The sequence below is a fragment of the Anopheles stephensi genome, chromosome 3, assembly GCF_013141755.1.
Source record: "Anopheles stephensi strain Indian chromosome 3, UCI_ANSTEP_V1.0, whole genome shotgun sequence".
NCBI classification, from domain to species: domain Eukaryota; kingdom Metazoa; phylum Arthropoda; class Insecta; order Diptera; family Culicidae; genus Anopheles; species Anopheles stephensi.
Window position 1 is genome coordinate 7157782 of NC_050203.1, and position 19967 is coordinate 7177748.

General features: G+C 49.2%; 1 protein-coding gene across 6 annotated transcripts in view; it reads right to left on the reverse strand.

Annotated features, from left to right (window-relative positions):
- The window catches only part of LOC118510448 (triple functional domain protein), a 59102-nt gene that overhangs the window by 3758 nt on the left and 35377 nt on the right, over positions 1-19967 (reverse strand). For 5 of the 6 annotated variants that reach the window (XM_036052244.1, XM_036052245.1, XM_036052246.1 and 2 more), the window contains exons 7-13: positions 17647-17905; positions 12576-12651; positions 1062-1826; positions 882-998; positions 613-802; positions 348-542; positions 57-266 (exon numbers count right to left, since the gene is read on the reverse strand). In XM_036052244.1, coding sequence (XP_035908137.1) covers positions 57-266; positions 348-542; positions 613-802; positions 882-998; positions 1062-1826; positions 12576-12651; positions 17647-17905 — 1812 coding nt within the window. The remainder of the gene's footprint in view (positions 1-56; positions 267-347; positions 543-612; positions 803-881; positions 999-1061; positions 1827-12575; positions 12652-17646; positions 17906-19967) is intronic. The other variant, XM_036052249.1, reaches the window with a different exon arrangement.

A 19967-nucleotide genomic window follows, 5' to 3' on the forward strand; every position in this document is an offset into this window, starting at 1 on the left:
GCGGAAAGGATATTTAGTACAAAAAAAGTGGGTGCCCCCCTCTCTTTCATGCCTACCTGTATGTGTGCCTTGTAGATGTAGTTGGGACTGGTGAACTGCGTCTTCTTGCCGACGATCTCGGCAAAGATGATGTTCTGCTCGAACAGAAACACGTGCAGTTCCTTCGGTTTCTGGGAGTTGTACGAGTTCTTATCACTACTTGAGGCACCCTCGACACAGTACAGTGGACCGTGCAGCAGCAGCTTGCCCTGTGTCGTTATTTTACCCTGCAACAAAAAGAAAAAAAGCGGACTCAAGTTGTAACACCAAACGTCTAAAACTCACACACACGCGCGCGCACACCATACCTCAAACTTTTGTAACCGCCCAACGTCCATCATATCGTTGGCAGCCTTAGGAACTACTTGCATTATATGCATCGCTTCCTTCAACCCTGGTACCTCCTCAGTGAGACCGGCCCGCAGAGTATGCTTCAGGATATCTTTCAACAGTAACTCGTACTTCATTATTCTTTGGACTGGTTTGATGAGCATATCTCCTAACTGAAAGCGTAAAAGGAGGGCGCGTTAATGGACGACTCCTCTCCACCCGAACCAAACGGCTAACACTTACACATAGTTTATACTTTAACTTTAAGCGTAATTCATCGAAGTAACTCATATGCTCCTGCACAATGTGCTCCGAGACCGGTTTGTTCTGACAGTAGACGACGTACATGTGCAGCTTTCGCTCGCTCCGCTTAATAAGCGACCCGAGCTCGTACGGATTCTGGAGACACTTTTGCAATGATTTGAGAAAATGACTGCAAACGAAACGGAAGAACAGTGGATGTATAGAGGGCGGGGGGTCGGTAGCTAAGGGCGCGCCATTCGCATACTTACTCTCTGTGCCACTCGTATATTGCTTCAATGTTACCAAACACCATCCGCTCCTTGCCACCCTTCAGATCGTCCGGGATGGGTACCGTGCTCGAAGGGTTTCGAATTTCCGCAATGTACCTAAACGATATGTAAGTTATTATTGCAATGGCAACCTGCTCCAGCACTGTGCCGATCACCTACCCATTTACGATCTGGGAAAGATCGTTCACGTACGCGTCCTCGGTGGTGACGAGTTCCCGCAGCGCATAGTTCCGCTTGCGCAGTATATCCTCGATGCCCTGCTCCTCGGTCAGATTCTCATCTGCCGCCTCGTTCTCGGAGAATTGGGGCGAAATGGCGGGCTTGGCGGCGATCGTGTGTCCACCGTTCAGTGCCATCGTCGAGCTGCTGCTCCCGTCACCACCACCACCGACCAGTCCCATTGCCATCGCCGAACCGCTACCATCATTCTCCAGATACTTTAAATTTTCCACCTTCTGCTTGACGAACTGTTCGATCTCGGTCAGATCCGCCGGCGCCTGGGCGCTCGACGGTTCCTCGAGCGATTTCAGCGATAGTGCCTTGGTGATCTTGTTCGCAGTGCCGGTCGCATCTTCGGAGGACGACGGTGCTGCGTTAGCGCCGCTTAAGGCGGATGCGGTATCCTGAATCGGTTTCATCGGTGGCGGAAGTTCAATCGCCGTCGCTTCCTCATCTTCCGCCTCGAGCTGTACCGCGGCGGCCGTCGCTGATTCTTGCTCTTCCGGTGGTTTTTCCTGTTGGTTAGGCTGTGTAAGAGTTTGATTGATTAGCATGAGAGCATAACAGGAAAAAAGCTGGTCTATCGGACTTACCTTAACCTTCTTATCGGAGCCCTTTTTGTTGATGAGAGACTTCTCCACCGGTGGAAGCTTATCCGATTTGCCGTGTGAGAGTTTCCGGAACTGTGTCGGTAGCCATTTTTTCCTGCCATAAACGAAAGCAAAAAAGTAAACAAACGTTAGACGAGTGATTCATCGACTGTGGGGACGCTCCGTAATCATCCAAGTCAATCATTTCGCAACGGTTATTCCAAGCGCAACAATTGGATCGCTTATTTGCCCTAGGTGACTATCTTGATAACACACTGTCCCGTGAGATAACATGAAAATATTGAATGTCGTATTTGTGGGAGCACTTCGCTCCGATAGCTGCAACTCAATAACCTGATCAAGAGACTGTGCAGCGTTGACCAACTGATCGGGAACGAACTTAAGCGCGAGACCGTCGTTCCGGCTGGTTTGGTGGATCGCTTTGCCTTGTTTCTACCCATTGAAGCTGTGAAAATTCCCAGTCCCAGGACCGTTCACCTTGAAGGGCTTCCGTGTACTGGAGCAGATTTTTCGACCGCCACCTTGAAATAGCACCTTCTTTCCCTGTCGATTTCGCCAAACCGATTCCTTGCCGAATCAGGCTTATCGCGATTGTGTGTGATTGTATTGAGCGGCACGCAATTGCGCTTATCGGCCGACCGCTTAACCGTCCGGTGGGCCGCCATGTATGGCCAGCGCCTTCCGATTTCGACCCCCAAACTTCCTCTCACACACATATAAGACTTCTATTTGGTTAGTTTTATGTCCCCTCGCAGGGTATCTCCCCCCCTATACCCGACCTTAGAAGAGATGAATGAAATGTTGAGTTATGAACCGAATTCGTATCGACCCCTGCTCTCCTACCTGCCCATCCCCACCGACGGTGGATGTAGCACCAGCGCATCGTCATCAACATCAACGAGGCCCTTCTGCTGATACTCCGCTTCGTTTGCTTCATGCCCAATCCATACGAGACGGTGACCACGGGTGGTTGTCTCGGGTGTACAACAATCTTGCCGGCAGCACGCAAACTGGAACCAACTTTGCAAACACAGTGCACACGACATGGCTACATCCCACGTGCCTCCCGGGAGACCAGTATGTAGACTGTCCCAACTATTGACTACGAGCCGTTCCACTTCTAGTCGTTCTTGGCCTTGTTACTCATTCAGAACTGCAGTCAAACGGCACAGGCACATGCTAAGGTGTGGGGCCCGGGCAGGGGTCTTCCAGCAACACCTTCACGATAGCAGCGAACGATCGGGAACCTTCCAAGAGCGAATCCCGAAATCTCGGGCGAATTATTTTAGATTCGCTACCGAGCTTCAAACTGTCAGCCGTGCGCGTCTTCCGTCTTGCGCTTGTCTACGCCTGTGGAAGGAGCTTTAATTACTGGAAGCAACAGGGTAAAAACAACAAAAAAAAAGCTACCCCAACCGATTCACACCGGACTGATAAAAAAGCCACCCCATCGGTTGTGTTGTGTGCGTGTCGTCCCATCATCATCATCATCGCCATCGTCAGTGTACAATTCCAAAGGGGAAATCATCAATAGTGGAGCACAAAACAAATGGGGAAATGAAATGGGGGAAAACAATGCGACATACACACCAACCCTCACGAAGGCTCACGACGACTCCACGCTATGATAGTGTCACCAGCGTTAGGCCACACACTGTTACAAACCGGGGACCTAACGCCGGAGCCGCCCGGTGGAGCAGTGTTTGGCGGGGACGTTATCTGTGGTCGAGTCACTGGTGCGGTACTTCCCTACATGGCCTAGACAACTTACCCGAACCCAACCCAACCCAAGTTCCCGGTCGCGGTTTTATCTGTTCGAGCTGCACGATTCGTCACACTCACACACACACCTGTCTGCAGTGGTGCGCCATCGTGTGTGCGTGCAGTCGGTGGACAACTGATTTTTGGCTGATTGTTAGTTGGACAGATCTCATCATGTGCTACGGGAAAAGAGAGTCTTATCCCAGCTCTCGAATGGTAAACGTGTCCGGTGTACTGTGCACTGTGGTATTGTCTTGCGAAGATCTGGACGACTTCCCACTTCTTTAGGATCATGTCCATGAAGTACGGTTAGCACCGATCACATCCTTCATTTATGACGTGATGATGTATACTTCTAGAACAAGCGGCCCCTTCAAGCGACTTCCTCTCGACCAATGTTTACCGCGGGTGCGCCAGACCTCAAAACCCCACCTCCAATCAACCTCCCAAACGTTACACACCCTGGCCGGACCACGTCCCAACCAGTGTATGTGTAAATATTTACAAAATCAAAATATTTACCACACACACACTTTCTCTCTCTCTCTCGCACACACGCGCGTTTTCCCACTGTGAACGAAAGTTGCTGAACCACAAAGCAGAGGGAAGCCGCCACTTTTATGCAAGAGCGCCGGAACAACATCCATTCGTCCGGGTGGTCACACACGGTCTGGGGGATTGTGACGCCGACGGACGAACAGAACCGAAAGTGAGTCTGGAGCGAGAGAGAGAGAGAGAGAGAGCTACCCCAGCTTTACTACTGCAATTTGCCGCGGGAATGGCCGCGGGGCTCTGATACGATTTGATGTTGATGGGCCCCATTCTCTTCTTTATGGTTCCGGGCGTCGGCGGTGGTTTGTTTACCACTACCGGGGTCCACTTTATCACCAAGTGTTGACACACGTATGTCGAACTTCCATCAACGGTTGGACGGAGCACAGCTTGACCCGGCTTGATGGTAGTGGTAGTCCATCCCCAGGTGCAGTTCCCCGGCCGGCTAGTCAAAGGATTGAATTTTCCGCCTTCATACTTTAGGAAGAAAACCTCACTCACTTGTGGAGTTTGGTGCAGTTGATGAGGTTTCAACATCATCCCAATTCAAAGAGAGGCAAGGTTGCAAGCTTTAGAGCTTTAGAGGGATATTTGCATATCTAATGCAATATTCGTAAACGTGAAAGGCACTCGATACAAATCACTTCATAACTTTTGACGTGAGCACGAAACTCTCAAAGCCCGTACCAATAAATCACCGTAATGAAAATGAACCCATCGCCGAAAACATCCTTGAATTGTCGCCTCCCCCCCAAGGGTAAGTTTAAACGTTTTCCGTGCTTAATTAAGAAGCATCGTCCTACACTTCCTTCGCTCTGCGCGATGATCGTCACAACATACTGCTATGAATGAACACCCGCGGATCAAACCCAATGGGGTTCATTAATCATAACAACACTTATGAAGCAGTAAAACAGAATAAAGTTCTAAACCGTTCCGTGAGGACGATCCTCTTCATTGCACTCCGTTGCGCAATAGCCGTGTGACAGTGGCGATATATGAGGGCCAAGGATCACCGCCGAACGGAAAAACTGAACCTCGCGTGAAACTATTTCTAAATTATGATGTTTTTTTTCCTCTCTCCACATCGGTTGAAATGGATCTGTCGTGAGAATATTAGAATGACATTTTTCACCCAGCCCGAGAGCGTGACATGGTCGAAGGAAAACTGTACCCAAATGGCCTTCTCTCCGATGGGGGGGATTGACATTTCGACGATATTCTGGTGAAAAATCACTCAACAAGTGTAATCAATTTTGTCAACATTAGGATTTAATTGGGTTCGCATTTCGTTCGAAGCTGGGTGGTATGGGAAAAATGTGTTCAATTATTTCCACCAATTTTTTCTCCCGTCGGCGATACAAGGAGCAGAAAGCTGGAGGACCTAACTGCGGGGGGGGGGGACAGGAGGTCCATATATACATTTCATCCTAACCGTGACACGTACATGAATAATTTGAACACCATTAACTACTTTTGGATAGTGGCCAACCCATTTTTGCCGACACTACCGCGCTCGGGGTGTGTGGAAAGGACATACCACCCCCAACGTTGGCACGATTAGTCGATCGTTTTATCGTGCCTGCAGCGCGAGAACACTGCCGACATCCATCTCTTAATTAACTCCGAACGACAAGGCTGTCGATGGGAAACGATCGTACTCGCTCGAGAGGAACAGTGGGATTGGACATTATGATGTTTTCTTCTGAGAAGCTGCGGGACAGCGCTTGTTGTCTTCAGAAGCGTAGGGATGATGCCCTTCTAATGGATGACCTCCTCCTCCTCCACGGGCTGACTGTCACGGTGGTGAACGGCTAATAATTAGTATCGCTGCGGCACTTTACACATTACATAAGCTCTGGTCGGTGTGCCGAACATCACACCGTTCTGTCAATTATTTTTATCTGCACCACTATTAGGTACAGGCCCTACAGTCAGGTGTGTAACAAAGTGTTTTCCCCCCATATTTCAAACATTCAAACAAACCTGCTTTAGAGTGACTTGAATGTGTTTCCCCGTGCCATTTTTAATTATTAGCTAGCGCCACAGAAACGCTTAAAAACGTGAGAATGAACCTGTTTCCGATTCGTAATCGGGCGCGTAATCTAGTCCAACGTTACTATCTGTTTTTATGCTCCACTTCCCCACACCGATTCGGGAAGAACCACATAACACGCTCTATGACGCTGTTTTCTTCCAATGTATCCACCGTCGTTAGGCACGATTTGCTTACCTTACACACACATTGCCCGCACATATTTTATCTTTGTACTGATAAAGTAGCGTCAGTTTCACGGCTGCACCACCCCACATGATCGTTATCGATATCACGGTTTTTGTGAACTCTCACACTCCACCAGTACGTCAGCAAAAAACCGCAACAAAATCCGTCAATCTGAAACCGGTTGAGATTGCTCACTGGAAGCTATACGCGCGTTTGCTCTAATCCAGCCGTCGGTCACATTAGCGGTGGGTGTTGTCACAATATTCGTCGCAGTTTTACCAAGGACACCGGAACACTGCTGCTGCCACTCGGTAAACAATCTCCGTCGCCCAAAGTCCGAATCGATGTCACCTTTTTTGGTCACCTTCCGGGAGGGAGGGATGATCTAGTGCATCACTGCGGCGTGTCGCGTGTTGCCGTGGGTCCGATGATCCGGGGCCTTATCGGACACTACACGCCGACCGACGATCGTTGTTTACCGCGAAATCTCAACACCAACAATGCTGCTAATTAATGCAACGATCAGCAAACCAAACCGGCTGAAGTGATCGTAATGTTGTGATCTTAAACACTGGATTTGTATCAGGATTCACACACTTGGACACTTCACCAAGAGCAATTCTGGACGTTAAAAACCAAAATCGCATCCAGATTCTACGCTTCCTGATCCACTACGTTTTCGCCAGTGCATCCGTTCACATCCGTAGCCGAACCGAGACTGTAGACAGCCTCCTGGGAGAGCAACAGATCGGACACAATCTTTGACACGATCGGTCCCGTCCCGGCGGATCCGGTAGGGGTGTGTGCTGGGACGGGTGCGGGATGTTGTGTTTTGCCCTTATACATTCCTTGTCTGTTTCCTAGCGCGAGCACACCGCTGCTGACTAACTTGCAGTCGCCGCCGCGGGTGGCGTAGGTGATCGCGAGATGAGAGTGAGAGCGCGGAGCTCGCGCATTTTGTAACGGCGCCTCCACTAAAAGACAACACCGACACAGGGTGTATCTTGCGGCATGATGAGGATGGTTTGTTGCTGCTACGCGTATTTTTTTTTTTAATTGCAAGAAACAGAAATAAGCAAAACGGGCCCCGGATCTTTGATCCGATTCTCTTGCCCGGTGGCATTGCGATCTTGCACGGTGCGTCATTTTGAGGACTTTGGACTAGATGTTTGGTAGAATAAATTTTTCTTCAATTTAATTATTTACCTACAATTCTATAACCTTGATTAATTAACATCCAACATATCCTATCAGGTGCTAGCGCATTTATTTCGGTATGATTAATCGTCTTAAAGAACGATCAGGAAAACAACGCGAACCATACGAAATTTAAACATTCCCCTTCTGGTATCACCGTCATCAGCAACAACAGCATCGCAAGTAGTTAATCTCAGTGTCACCCATCATTGCACGGTACATTTACAATGCAAATTAGAACGATGGCGCTCTCGGGTAAATAATCAAGCGCGGCGCAGCTCAACCCTCCGAAGAAAGTAAAACGAGAGGAAAATTAATGTGCGATTTTTCACACCCGCTCTCCCAGCTCGATCCAAGTGTGGTGGTGGTCCCCGTTTTTCGATTAGCATTTCCTTATCCGCTTCTAAAGGCCGATCATGGCGCGATAGGATAGGATCTTCGAGGCAGAGAGACAGGGAGCGCTCCAATCTCAGCACCGGTTTAATTACCCACGATCTTATGACGCTGTGCGCGCTGTATGGCTGGGCAAATAAAGGGGCCCACTTGCGGGCGCGGTTACTGTCTCCAAGGGAAGCAATAAGACCGTGGTCCATACCAACTTTCATCTCACGGTAGCGCGTCATCCTGGTAGAAACTCTTCAGGATGGATGGAGCGCAATGGTTTAATTGGAAGTCGAAAAAGGGTTCTTCGGATCGATGTTTTGACAAATTGTTCTCAAGAAACACAATCCTCGCACTTTCCTGGGAAAACAGCAGGAAGCGAAGCATGTTTAGAAGACTGACTTACTCACCCCATCATGCCTTGAAGGAAAACTGGCGTGAAACTGATAATTGAATGGTAATTAGTTCGCTGGGAAAACCGTTCTACAAGATGCCCTTCTTCCCACGGGTGCCTTCACCGCGAACAAGCGCATCGATGTAAATGGGGATGCAGCAACAGTTTCTGACCGAGCACCACCACCAACAACAAAAAAAAAAACGTACTGAAGCAACACAATTTGCATTGTCGGAGAAGGCAAAGTACATATTGTGCGTCACAGTTTTTGAGGAAATGAAACGAAGGAAGGAAGGCGTGTTACGCGTCCATCCAACGCGTCACCCCATGATCATCTACATCTTTGGCGACTGAAGCGACCCCGTCTTTGGAACCGATGGGTGGGTGGATGTTGAATGGAGCTATAATTAGGACTTTACCTTGATGTGTCAGACGAGGCGAAGAGTTGCAGCGTGCGACGGAAGCAGACCGAGACCGATCTGTTTGGGGCAACGATGCACACTAAATGGCAACGATTTCCCAAGAATTTCGTCTACCGGTTACCTAGCCAGAATACACAATATTACTCACAACGGGGCACACACAACAGCCTGATGCACTTTGGCGTGCAGATTTTCCAGGTATGCTCGTTAGGAGCAGTGCTGCACAAACGGTTAAGATGAATTGCATTGCATGCACGCTCTTGTAGAACAGGAACACACATATCAAGCATATGCGAGATGTCTCCATTAGGAGGGCCCGCGTACACGGCTTTTATCCTCGCGGCAATGGACAAGCATTACTCACGTGTCCGCTGCTCCGGATAAAGCAGAGTGCACCATAGATGACCCGGGACGAGAAAGGAACCGGTTAGAAGAGGCTTCCTGTCGCGGACATCCCATCTTAACTGACGTCGGGGACGGGGAAAGGCCACGGGTAATCGGACCCGGCCATGGCCAGATGATGAAGAGGAAAATTGCTGATTTATTACACTACACACGCACACACACACACACACACCAACACTCATTGTCAACGGCAGTGCAAGCCGAGAGAGGCAGGATTAACGTCGGTCAAATGGAGTCTCAGTTATTTATACCTCTATGAACAACATCGTACAACCCGCGTGTGTGTGTGTGTGTGTGTGGGCCAACCAGTGACTAGCAGTGTCCCCAATGACCAGGCTATAGCATCCACTTCACCCCACAGCAAGCGTTTCGAAAAATCCCCAGCAAAAGGAAGATTTTCATTCTAAAACCGAACCTCACACAGCCCTTTGGCATAGTACCGTCAAGGAAAAGGTCACGGGATTTGTGCACTGGGCGGCCAGCAACGAGCGCACAGGGCCCGGCGAACACTCTCGGTAATGAATGAAAACAGAAGGAGTCGGTCGGTTTGTTTAGATTTCGATTGGCCTACGGCAAGGAAGCTGCGAACCGAACCTCCGCCATGTTGCTACGGCACGTTGCCACGGCTTGCTTAGCTTTAACCTTCTCCTAGGCCTTTGGGATCGTCAATGGAATTTATAAATTTTAATTATCATTTCACTCTCTCAACTCCGCTTTTTTTCTGCTGAGAGCGGAGGATCAAGGAATGGAACAAGTTGGGAAATTCTTTTTTTTTTTGTAACTGGTTTGTACAACTCCATTCGAAAAATGTTTCCATCCTCAGGGGACACGCGTCTGATGGTTTTCGGCCCTGTTTTTGGTTCGCACTACTCGATGTTGTATTTTTTTCTTTCGCCCCAAAAGGTTAACCAGGTTCTACTTAACGAAATTGCTCTCAAGTGTACGATCGGCTAGTTGTCTGGGGCACCCTTTTGCCGAAAACCCGTCCCGTGAAGCCTTGGTTTATTAATTTTTACCACCTAAAACTCTACCATACGCGGCTGCAAGAAGAGTAGGAGCAACGGTCGGGGATAATCTTTATCGTCATCATCATCACCACGCTCTTCATCAGTGCTCGAGAGCTTAATGTGATTTAACCGAAAGGCCCGCCTCCGAATAGCGTTCCCCAAATGTGCTTTCAAGTCCAAGTAGTTGCTGCTGCTCACTTGCGCTCTTACTCGGAATCGGACAATAAATAGTCAACGCCCCCTCTCCTCCTCCCCACAGTCACACAACACCCCTATTGGTACATATTATTTCCGATTTGTGTATCCGGACGTCTGGACGAGTGGAAGCGCCCATCCATGCAAGGAGAGTTGGTTGCCTGGTGGTCAGGTGGTCTCCGACGCCCTTGCCGGGGACTACTAGGGCGAAGTTATTAGCCCGAACCCGATCAAGCTGGGGTGTGTGGTGTATGTGGTGTTTACTGGTGCGAGAAAACTTGAACGTTACCACCTTCACAACGCATCAACAGTTCATCCTCAATGTTTGCTGCCAGCCAGCAAAACGGATAGACGAACACAGAACACCCTGGAGAGCTTCTTCACTCCGGCAACCATTACTGACCACAACAGAGCTGGGTGGGAAGCCAGCGCTACCAGAGAGCTAGTTGAGCTTTCTTCACCGTTTTATCCGACACACTTAACGTTTAGCAAGGATCAGACGGAATAGTGTCCTTCCTCACTCGTCATCGAAATAAAAAGAAGGATTTCCACCCCGGGGTAATATACCAGTGTGTTTACCATACAAACACGCACACACCTTACCGTTTACGTTTACGACTGCTTATGGTGTGTGATGTTCGGCACACCGTGTTTTGTCGGTAAGGGCATAAAACACCGTACTTTGGCGTTTACGCCACTGCCACCACCTAAAGCCTTCTTCATTAGGCGCTGGCTAGTGACGGGGCTGACACGCAACACACGCCGCGTCGAGGACGACGTTCTTGACCGTTTGTCATAAATAAGGACACATCGCAGTGGTACTCAAACCGTGACGAGCGATGCGCTATTCATTCGCCAAAGGACGCCACTAAAGTCTACCCCTACTCACTCACACACTCGAACGCTCCACATCAATATTCTGGCAACGTTTTATCGAGCAGGACCATGGCTGCTGTTTGGGACCATCGAGGATAAGACACACACACACACAGACACACACGAACGAATGAAGCATTCATAAGGAATTTCGGTACATCATCCTGACCGATCCTGGGCAGAACGACGGGCTGGGCCATTAATTTTCATCACGCTTTAGCCGGACGCCACACTACAGGCGGCTTTGTGTCCTGTAGATTTGGGCCTATGGAGGACGACGCTCGATAAGAGCAGCCGTGTGGCGCGATATGGAATTTGTGAACGGATTAGTGAACGCAAACGCAACTGGCAAATTGTCGTCCGGCCATTGAGGTTATCACAGGTGGCCACTGGAGCAATAATTGCAATCAATAGAATACACTCTGTCGCCCAAGCAGCTTGCGATGGGCCGGGCATGATGGGATGGGCTAGAGTGAATAATCGTTTGCGAAAAAGAAGCCGGCCGGAAACGGAATGCACACCTTGGGGTGGAGGCAAGCGAGAGTGTTGCAAATCTGAAGGGCGTGTTCCGTATTTACGTAACGTCCACCTCTGCTGATAACGTATACTGCGTCGTAGCAGAATTCAGAGCGTTCTCGCGAGTTTCCTGTATGCATTTGCGGCGTGCTGACAGATAAATGTCCCCCTACAACGTATGGCCACCTATCTCACTTCCTTTCTTTTGATGTTGTTTTTTAAACGTCGCTGCAATAAGCTGTGAGTCCACCGAATATTGAATCAATTATAGTTGCCTATTTCACCAACAGTTTAGCGTGCTTGAAAAAGGTGGCTCTTCAGCACTTTCAACCAGGAATCGCGAGGACACATGGGCAGATCGCGAGCCTGTACACCAACGGACCTGATGCCTGTCAAACTTCCTTCAGGTTTCAGCAAGTCCTGATATCCGCCGCACACAGCACGCGGCTGGATGATAACGGCAGAAAAGTAAACACCCATCCCGTTCGCCACGGGTGACAAACAGCTGCCGACTCGAATGTGGTCCCCGTTCGACATGTGGACCATCGGTGCTGTCCTCCGTGGCAAGCTGGTAAACATGTCAGTCCAGCGCCGGAGCAGCACACACATACAATCGATTCGATTTTACTTTCCTCCGACCGGCCCGCTCCGGCTCGACTGCCGGATGAGCAGATATGTTGTGCTCTTGTAGGCAAACAGTGCAAACCACGGATCGAAAGACCGGCGGCGGGACCTCTGGCCTGCAGGCAAATGCTTCTGGTAACGTACAAGTTTAACCTCAATGGCGACAATCGAGTGGCTCAAAAACAGAAAGAGAGAGAGAGAGAGAGTCTCGAAAAAATCGAGCGACGTACAAAAGGCACTTTGATGAAAAGCAAACTCTAGCACGGTGTGGTGCATGGTTTTCACTTACCCGCTGAAGCCTTTCCGTTTGTTGACGGGCGACGTATGCTGGTTCGGTAGGATGCAATCATTTTCCTGCGGGACTTCTGCAAAGAGTAAAGAGCAAAGCACAACCGTACGGTTATTGTCTGTGTGCGCGATGTGTAAGTACGGGAAGGAGGGAAGGGATACGGAACAGACAGAAACGAGAAGCGATAAATAATGGAAAAATCGCTCCCAAACAAACTTGTGCATAGTGGCAAAGTTTTCCAATCGCGCACTATCGTATGGGATTTTGAAGTCGAGTTGCCGCCCGTCGAATGGCACGGCGATTGCAATTGCTGTGTGATTGAGATTTGCCATTTTGGCATCGGTCCTCATCGTTTGGAAGATTCGGGGCCGCTGTGGGCGAACGAATAAATAACTAGGTTAATAGAGTCCTCCGTAGGAGTGAGAGTGGTTCAAATCAACAGTTCATTATTGAAATGACCATTTAATGTTTGAGATTTGATTTTATGTATACTCTCGTGCCCGACGTCATACGCTCGTGCCGAAACCATCAGGAGCATTATGAATGGTCCATTAATAATTTCGCTTTGCACTAGGAAACTAAATCGCATCCACTTCCCGTCCAAACGCCGAGACGCCGAGAAGCAAAACTGCATTAAACGGCGCTCACAATCGGCGGCATTTGATGGCAGCTCTATTTTTAAAAAGTCATTAAGAATTATTGCCTTTCGCATAGCGCAGAAAAAGGCCCAACTCCGGTGTGACACGCACTCAGGCAGCGAAAGGAAAGGAAAACAAACGACCCAGCAGCAAGAGCCTTGATGGTCGCCTGCCAATACAAACTCACGACGATTGTTGCGCGCTGCCACTGTCGCTTCTGCATTTTGCATCACACTGCATCAGCGCCAATTGGCTGTCATTCGAAATTATTACAAGGATAGACACCTCCTTCTCCACCACCCCCATGGCGCACACGGGGGCTGGCGCAGTGAGCCCTGAGCTCCAGAGTCGCAATCCGGGTCGGTCTCGTTTGAAATCAAATGTAATTTATCATTTCCCATTTCCAGGCCGATGCGAGTGTAGAGTGCCGCTTTCCGTTTTCTTCGGCCATCCTACTACCACCACGACCAGGACCTGCGCCACTGGCCACTGGGAGAAGTTCGCTATGTTTACACTCTGGAGGGATTAAAAAGCGAGGGTACCAGAGCTGCTGCTGGCAAGGTGACAAACGATCGAAAGGGAGTGCCCTGTTAAGCCAGTGAGTTGAGATTGAAGTGAGAGCTTGCGGTTCGGTTACATTGCTGCAGCGCTTCATTTGCGTAGTTCCAGCATCATTTTCACGCCCTAATACTTTAATTCCCACCCAAGATCTGGAGCTCATCCGGCGGCGGGGAGACAGAGCGACATCCCAACACCTTGATCAATTGCTGTGCATAATCGGTACTGACGCCTATTCTGCCGGGAGCGCAAACATACGCACACATGGTAAGGCTCCACCACATGGGACGGTCAGTCCCATTTATGGAGCAGATTTAATTTAGAATGACTATTTTAGGACTTAATTGTCCACCGGTGTGTGTCGGTGGGTATACACGGCCACAACGTGGGTTCTCCGTCGGACATTTTTATTCTGATGGCCACAGCGAGAGAGCACCACAGGGCGATGTAGTGTTATTTAAGCTTGTACAAAACTGATGCTAAATGCTCCACTAGAGTCTTTAATTTAGCGAATGGAAATAGACAATCGGACAGAAAAAAAAGGATTCATATTTCCCATTCACCCTCAGTACTTCCCCACAGTGCTCTAGCTAACCTGCCCCAATAACGAGGAAATCGTTTGAAGATCCATCCCGCAAAAGCGAAAGCCATGCGAAAGTCAGCAAGGTACAGCAGCACAAGCAGAACGGGGGGAAAAAATCCCCCCGTCCAACGGTTCGAGAGACTCGTCAACTCGTCTGAATCTATTCGACCGAAATAATTAGCATTAGCACAACTGACCTAGTTAACGTGCGGTAGGTAGGTGTGCTTGTGCTTTACAAAGAACGAAGTTGGTGCCCCACTGCCCGGCGGGCATAACACGGCGCACAGATCAATATCGTACGCCCGTCTAACGATCTCCTCCTGCATTTACGTTCGTCGTATGTCCCCCGATCCAGATCATCAGTGTGTGCTCGAGGCAGCATTTTCCGGTCCCGATTAGAATCTTCAACCGGATCTAGTGAATAAGCCCGATCGGAAGAGGATAAATAAAAAAAATCGATTCAGCTATAGGAACATCAAAGCAAAGCGCTATTCAGCACGGCCGGCAAGATGACAGGGACAGCAGTCAGTTATCCGTGTCCTTTTACCAGGTCTCTCTTTACAGCGCTATCGGCACAAATGACGCCACTTGTGCGTGATGCTTCCTCTGCTTGAGCTCCGCATTATACCGCGAAAATCTACAAAATGACGCATAATGCGAGCATAAAGCATACATGGACAACTTATTTTTGGAACTCACTGTGGAGTTCGCTGTGGAAACTGTCGGAATTTCGCTCGGCCAGTTTTGCACGCGACCCACCGCCGTCAAGAGTGGGGCTGGTTTTGCTTAACCCCTTCCAATATTGCTGCACCGGGAGGCACGCAGCACGGGTGGCAGATGTTTTTTTGCGTACGGCATTGGATGAGGTGACCGTGTCTTGGGACACGCGTTGAAAACAACTCCGTGCCATAAGTCAAACTATCGATGATTTATCCCATATTTTGTCGAAACCCGCGCTCTGGACACTGGCCCTGGTACACGGACATTCTCCAAGGTATGAACAGTGCTGTGTATATATATAGAAGGGCTCGGTAGAACAGGTACAGCAGCAGCAGCAGCAGCCTGTTGTGTGCTACTTTCAAGCGAAATCAACTGAATCATCAATTACGACACGTCCAGCGGATGGAGCGATGCTTTCCTCTGAATGCAAAGCATTGTAATAGCAACTTGGCAAAAGATCAGGAACAGATCGCGATTAACTGATCGCGGTCATTAATCGCACTTATCTTTGTCCCACACGAGCGGTGAAACGCGGAGGTCACAGAGTGCATGGCACAAGTCATTGCCAACATGGCGCCAGCCGCGGGTCGTTAGGGGCGTCGTAATAGCGTTAAACTAATAAAGCTAGAAACAACATTAGGGCTATCTATCGTGATAATAGCAACGCTGTCGCTAGTCACTAAAATAGTCACAAGAGGTGTACGGTTCGCTTAACTCAATCTCAAAAGACAACCCCCATATACTGGCGTTCTAAAATGAATCCCAAAGCGGCTAGAGATAATCGCCCTTCGCTTTGTTGCTTGCCGGCGAAACGAATACGGCAACATAACCTCCAAACAATTAAGCACCAGCCGCAGGCGCATTGCCATTCCTGGTAATGTTTCTTGTTGCGTCGGCAGACACTCGAAGCTCCAATGGGGGGTGCTGAAAGAGTGCTGCAGCAACAGGCCCAAGAACCCAAGACTATTCCTTCTCCCCGGAGGGCAATTGCAAATTGGCATGTAATCTCGTTAAATGACTCGCAACACATTGGGTCGCTCCATCCGTCGTCGGTGATTCCGTTTTGATGTCCTCACGACGTTTGACCTACCCGGGGGGCAATCCCCGCCAACGCTCGATTCGCACGACGAGTACGGACGCTCTCGATCAAACGCTGCGCCGCTGAGAAGAAATCTATCAAATCGCGTCGCGCTACGGAAACTGCATCTTTTAAATGGAATGTTATGGTTTGCATTCGCTGCTGCTTGAACATCCAATTAAGCGGACAACGAACAACGATTCAATTAATAAAAGGCGGCTCAATCAAATAATTGCGACACAACAAGCATGTGCCGCCGCCGACTTACTTGCGAGACTGCTCATCAGTGTTTTAAAAACACGTCCTGCACGTCGGTGGGAATATAAACGCCCATCCAACATCCGTACACCTTCGCGGCTCATGCGGATCTATGTCTCGAGCGAGTAGAAAATGGTTTGTTTGGATAGCACTTTATCGGTAGGAGAGTAAAATCTTCTTCTTGATTGGCTCCCTCGTACAAAAAAAACCGCTTCCAATTCCCACGTGCACGTCCGTGAACGTGCGTACATCCGTTTGCGGGTAGCCGAGGTAGCCGAAGGTAATGTAATTCAATTAAATGGCCAAAGCCGATTCACCCTGGTGGCTAACCTTTAACCCGACACCCGGCTCGGACACGGGGGGATATTCGCCCTCGATGCTTAGCCGCCCGGTGCAGCACGGTTCTGTGCGAAGGATAAATAAATATTCCCCACCCAAACGAAAAACCTCGTCCCACGCACTGCTGCCCACCCATACTGATTGTGCTGAGGCGTGCTATATGTGTGCGCGGTGTCCAACTCCATTCAGAAGAAAGTGAAAATTGTGGTCGAAGATTTGCGCCCGGGATCCTGGGAGCCACCGCGCAAAGGCGTTTTGCACGGTGAGCGTGGGTAATGCGCAAAGGCGTTTTGCACGGTGAGCGTGGGTAATGCGCGAAAAGTGAAACCACCGGCGAAAAGCTTCGGTCATCAATCTTGGAGGAAGGTCCGGCTGAACCCATCGTGAGCCAGAGATGTTGATTCAACCGCAAGCCAGCGCGTCATCGGCCTATCTACAACCCGCTCCATAGCAGGGCAACACCAGGAGTCAATTTCCGGTAGATGTGCCGCTTCATCACGCACTGCCGGTGGACGAGTGTTTACACGTGTGCTTGCGCCACCCTCGCGGGAGATTCTGTGAGGCTAAACGAGACGATGATGGTGATTCGATTGCACCGGAATCGACCGTAATGAAATTGTGCGCTTGTGGCCGCAAACGTGGCCAAACCATTAGCCATTAGACCCGGCCAGCAACCCCGTTTGATATCGTGACCAATTAATCGTAAGCCCACTTCCGGATCTTTCCTACTCATTTCACTAGAAAAGGAGATGTAGACACAGAGAGAGGGAGTGAGAAAGAGAGAGGTGCATTCACGTGACCGAGCACAGCAGTTCCTCAGGAGCGAGCGAAAGGAGCTGCTGTCACCCCCCTCTCCCAGGAACAACACACCGACGACGAGAGCTGCTGCTAACTTACCTCCCAGGGTGTCCGTGTCGCGCTGTTTATTGTTCAATTTGCTATGGGAGGATGGCAACGGCTTCAGGACGGTCACCGGGACCAGTCCTTCCTGGCTGTCGGACGCATTGATCGACAGACGCACCAGGCAGAATTCGGGCGCACCCGAACAGTTCACGTCGACGACTTCGACCTGCTGACCTTTGCTGACGCTCAGCTCGGACGAGCCCGGTGCTGCCGTATGGTCCGCTATGACCCATGTCATCTCCGCTAATCCGCCCTACATGGAGAGAGGGAGTGAAAGAGAGAACAAACATTGTATTAGTAGTTATTCCCACACACACGCACAGAGAGGACTAGAAGGTTACGGAGAGCTACGGAAAATATCATCACGATTAGAATGTGTACTGACAGTGAGACCTGACGGGAACATTTTCCCTTCGAATCACGAAAAGGACATTACCTCGACAAAATCGATTGTCCGCTTTTGTTCCGGGCCGCTATCGATTATCGGCGAAGTAAATAAGTAAATTACTACCAGCTATGCTCAAGTGCTCGATCCAAAACTAAAACTGATTGAGGCATGTACCTTGCGGCGGGTTGGCTATCTTTGCCCTCAACATCGCCTTCTAATTGGACTCTTAAATGAAGCAGCAAAATTCTTGTGACACCAAACTGTAATTGAAAATTGAATGTTTTCTCCACCGGGCCCGTAGTTAGTGTTGGGATGGCGCTATTTCCCATTGCCAACAGTAACACAACTAGGAATCATTTGCTTTAACGAGCTGAACGACATGAACCAGTTTATCATCATTTTCGTGCTATTATTTTTGGGAAATTCTTTGCCACTTTAGCTGAGTGTTAATATAATTCGCCCTCGTCTCTTTCCGTCAAGCGATCCTCCTTCCAAAGTAACACGTTTGGCACGTTCCGCCCAGGCAGCAGCAGAAGGAGCAGGTTCCCGCTCCATTATAGCGAAAGCGCGAAAGTAATTTATCATATTTATAGATGTTTCATTTTGTCAATGAGCGGAAAAGATGTCAAAATTCGCCCGGTTGGCTGCCTATGCCGCTTTTGGGCAGGCAGGCGAGAGTGGATGTAGTAATAATACACTGAAATAGGTCAACATCGGTAAACGATCACAGTCAGGACGGTAGGGTAGCTGGTTTCACCCCGGCAGGGGTGGCATATTATGATTGGCCGGTGGTGTATTTCGGATGGTGTTTCCGGTGAAAGTTATAATTCTATCAATATCTTTAAAAACACACACACACAAACCATAGGTGCGTAGGTTCGCGTACGTACCTTCCGGAAGTGGATCGATACAAAACAAGTCAAGCATCAGGACTTCATAAATATCCGTTTCCCTGTACTAGGTGAGCTAGTTCACCGAGTGTAGGAGATTGGTCCTTTAGGAAGGGAGTCGTCAAATACCACCACACGCTTATTACAAGAAAAGGACACGAAAAACGTGATATTTATTTTAGGTTCTTGCCTAATGCGATTAAACAACGATTCATTCAGGCCCCCGTCCGTTTGACGTAATTATAATCGTCGATTTGTTGGCGAGTATTTGTGTGAGCCATTAAAAGTCACACAGCAGCACACCAGACCGCAAAAGGACTACACCCTTGTGTGCGGCCAAGCGCGCGCTTTGAGCGTTGTTCAGTGGAAGTCTCCGAAGCTTCGGCTTCCGGTGTGTGACGCACCAGGACCAGGGACCAAAAAAAAAAAGTTAACAAAACCGCCGTATGAGTTGTGAGCTCAATGAAGAGCAAATAGACGTGCAGCAGCGCCCATTGCTGGATACTGGAAACCTATCAATAGCGCCCGAGGAACCATATGGTAAATAATGACAGCGTGGGCCGCGCATCATGCTTTTGTATGGCGGTGAGTGTACACACCAACCAAAAAGTAAAAAAGGGATGCGAAACATTCCTTGTTTAATTTCTTTAAAAGCGTAGCAACGCACAGTAACTGGCAAGGGTGATTGTTGTTTGACTGATGAATGGAAAATTGTAATTTCTGGTTATTTCTGGTTATTGGAACACGCTTCATAGGTACTCCAAATCAGGGACAAACGTCATCAACGATTCATAGCCCTGCAATATCCTTTTTTCCGGTGCGACCCACAACTATCCATTAGTAATTATGTGGAAGAGGACACCCGAAAAGGTCCGTGTCGAATATTACGGAAGAAAGAAGCGTGCCTGTACTGGTACAAACCTTAATCCTATTAAACACATGTAATCCGAAGGCATTATAGCATAATCAGCTTCAAACAGCTAGAATCTTTTGGAACTCTTGGCAACCTCCAGCTATATAGAGCCGCCCTAGAAGAT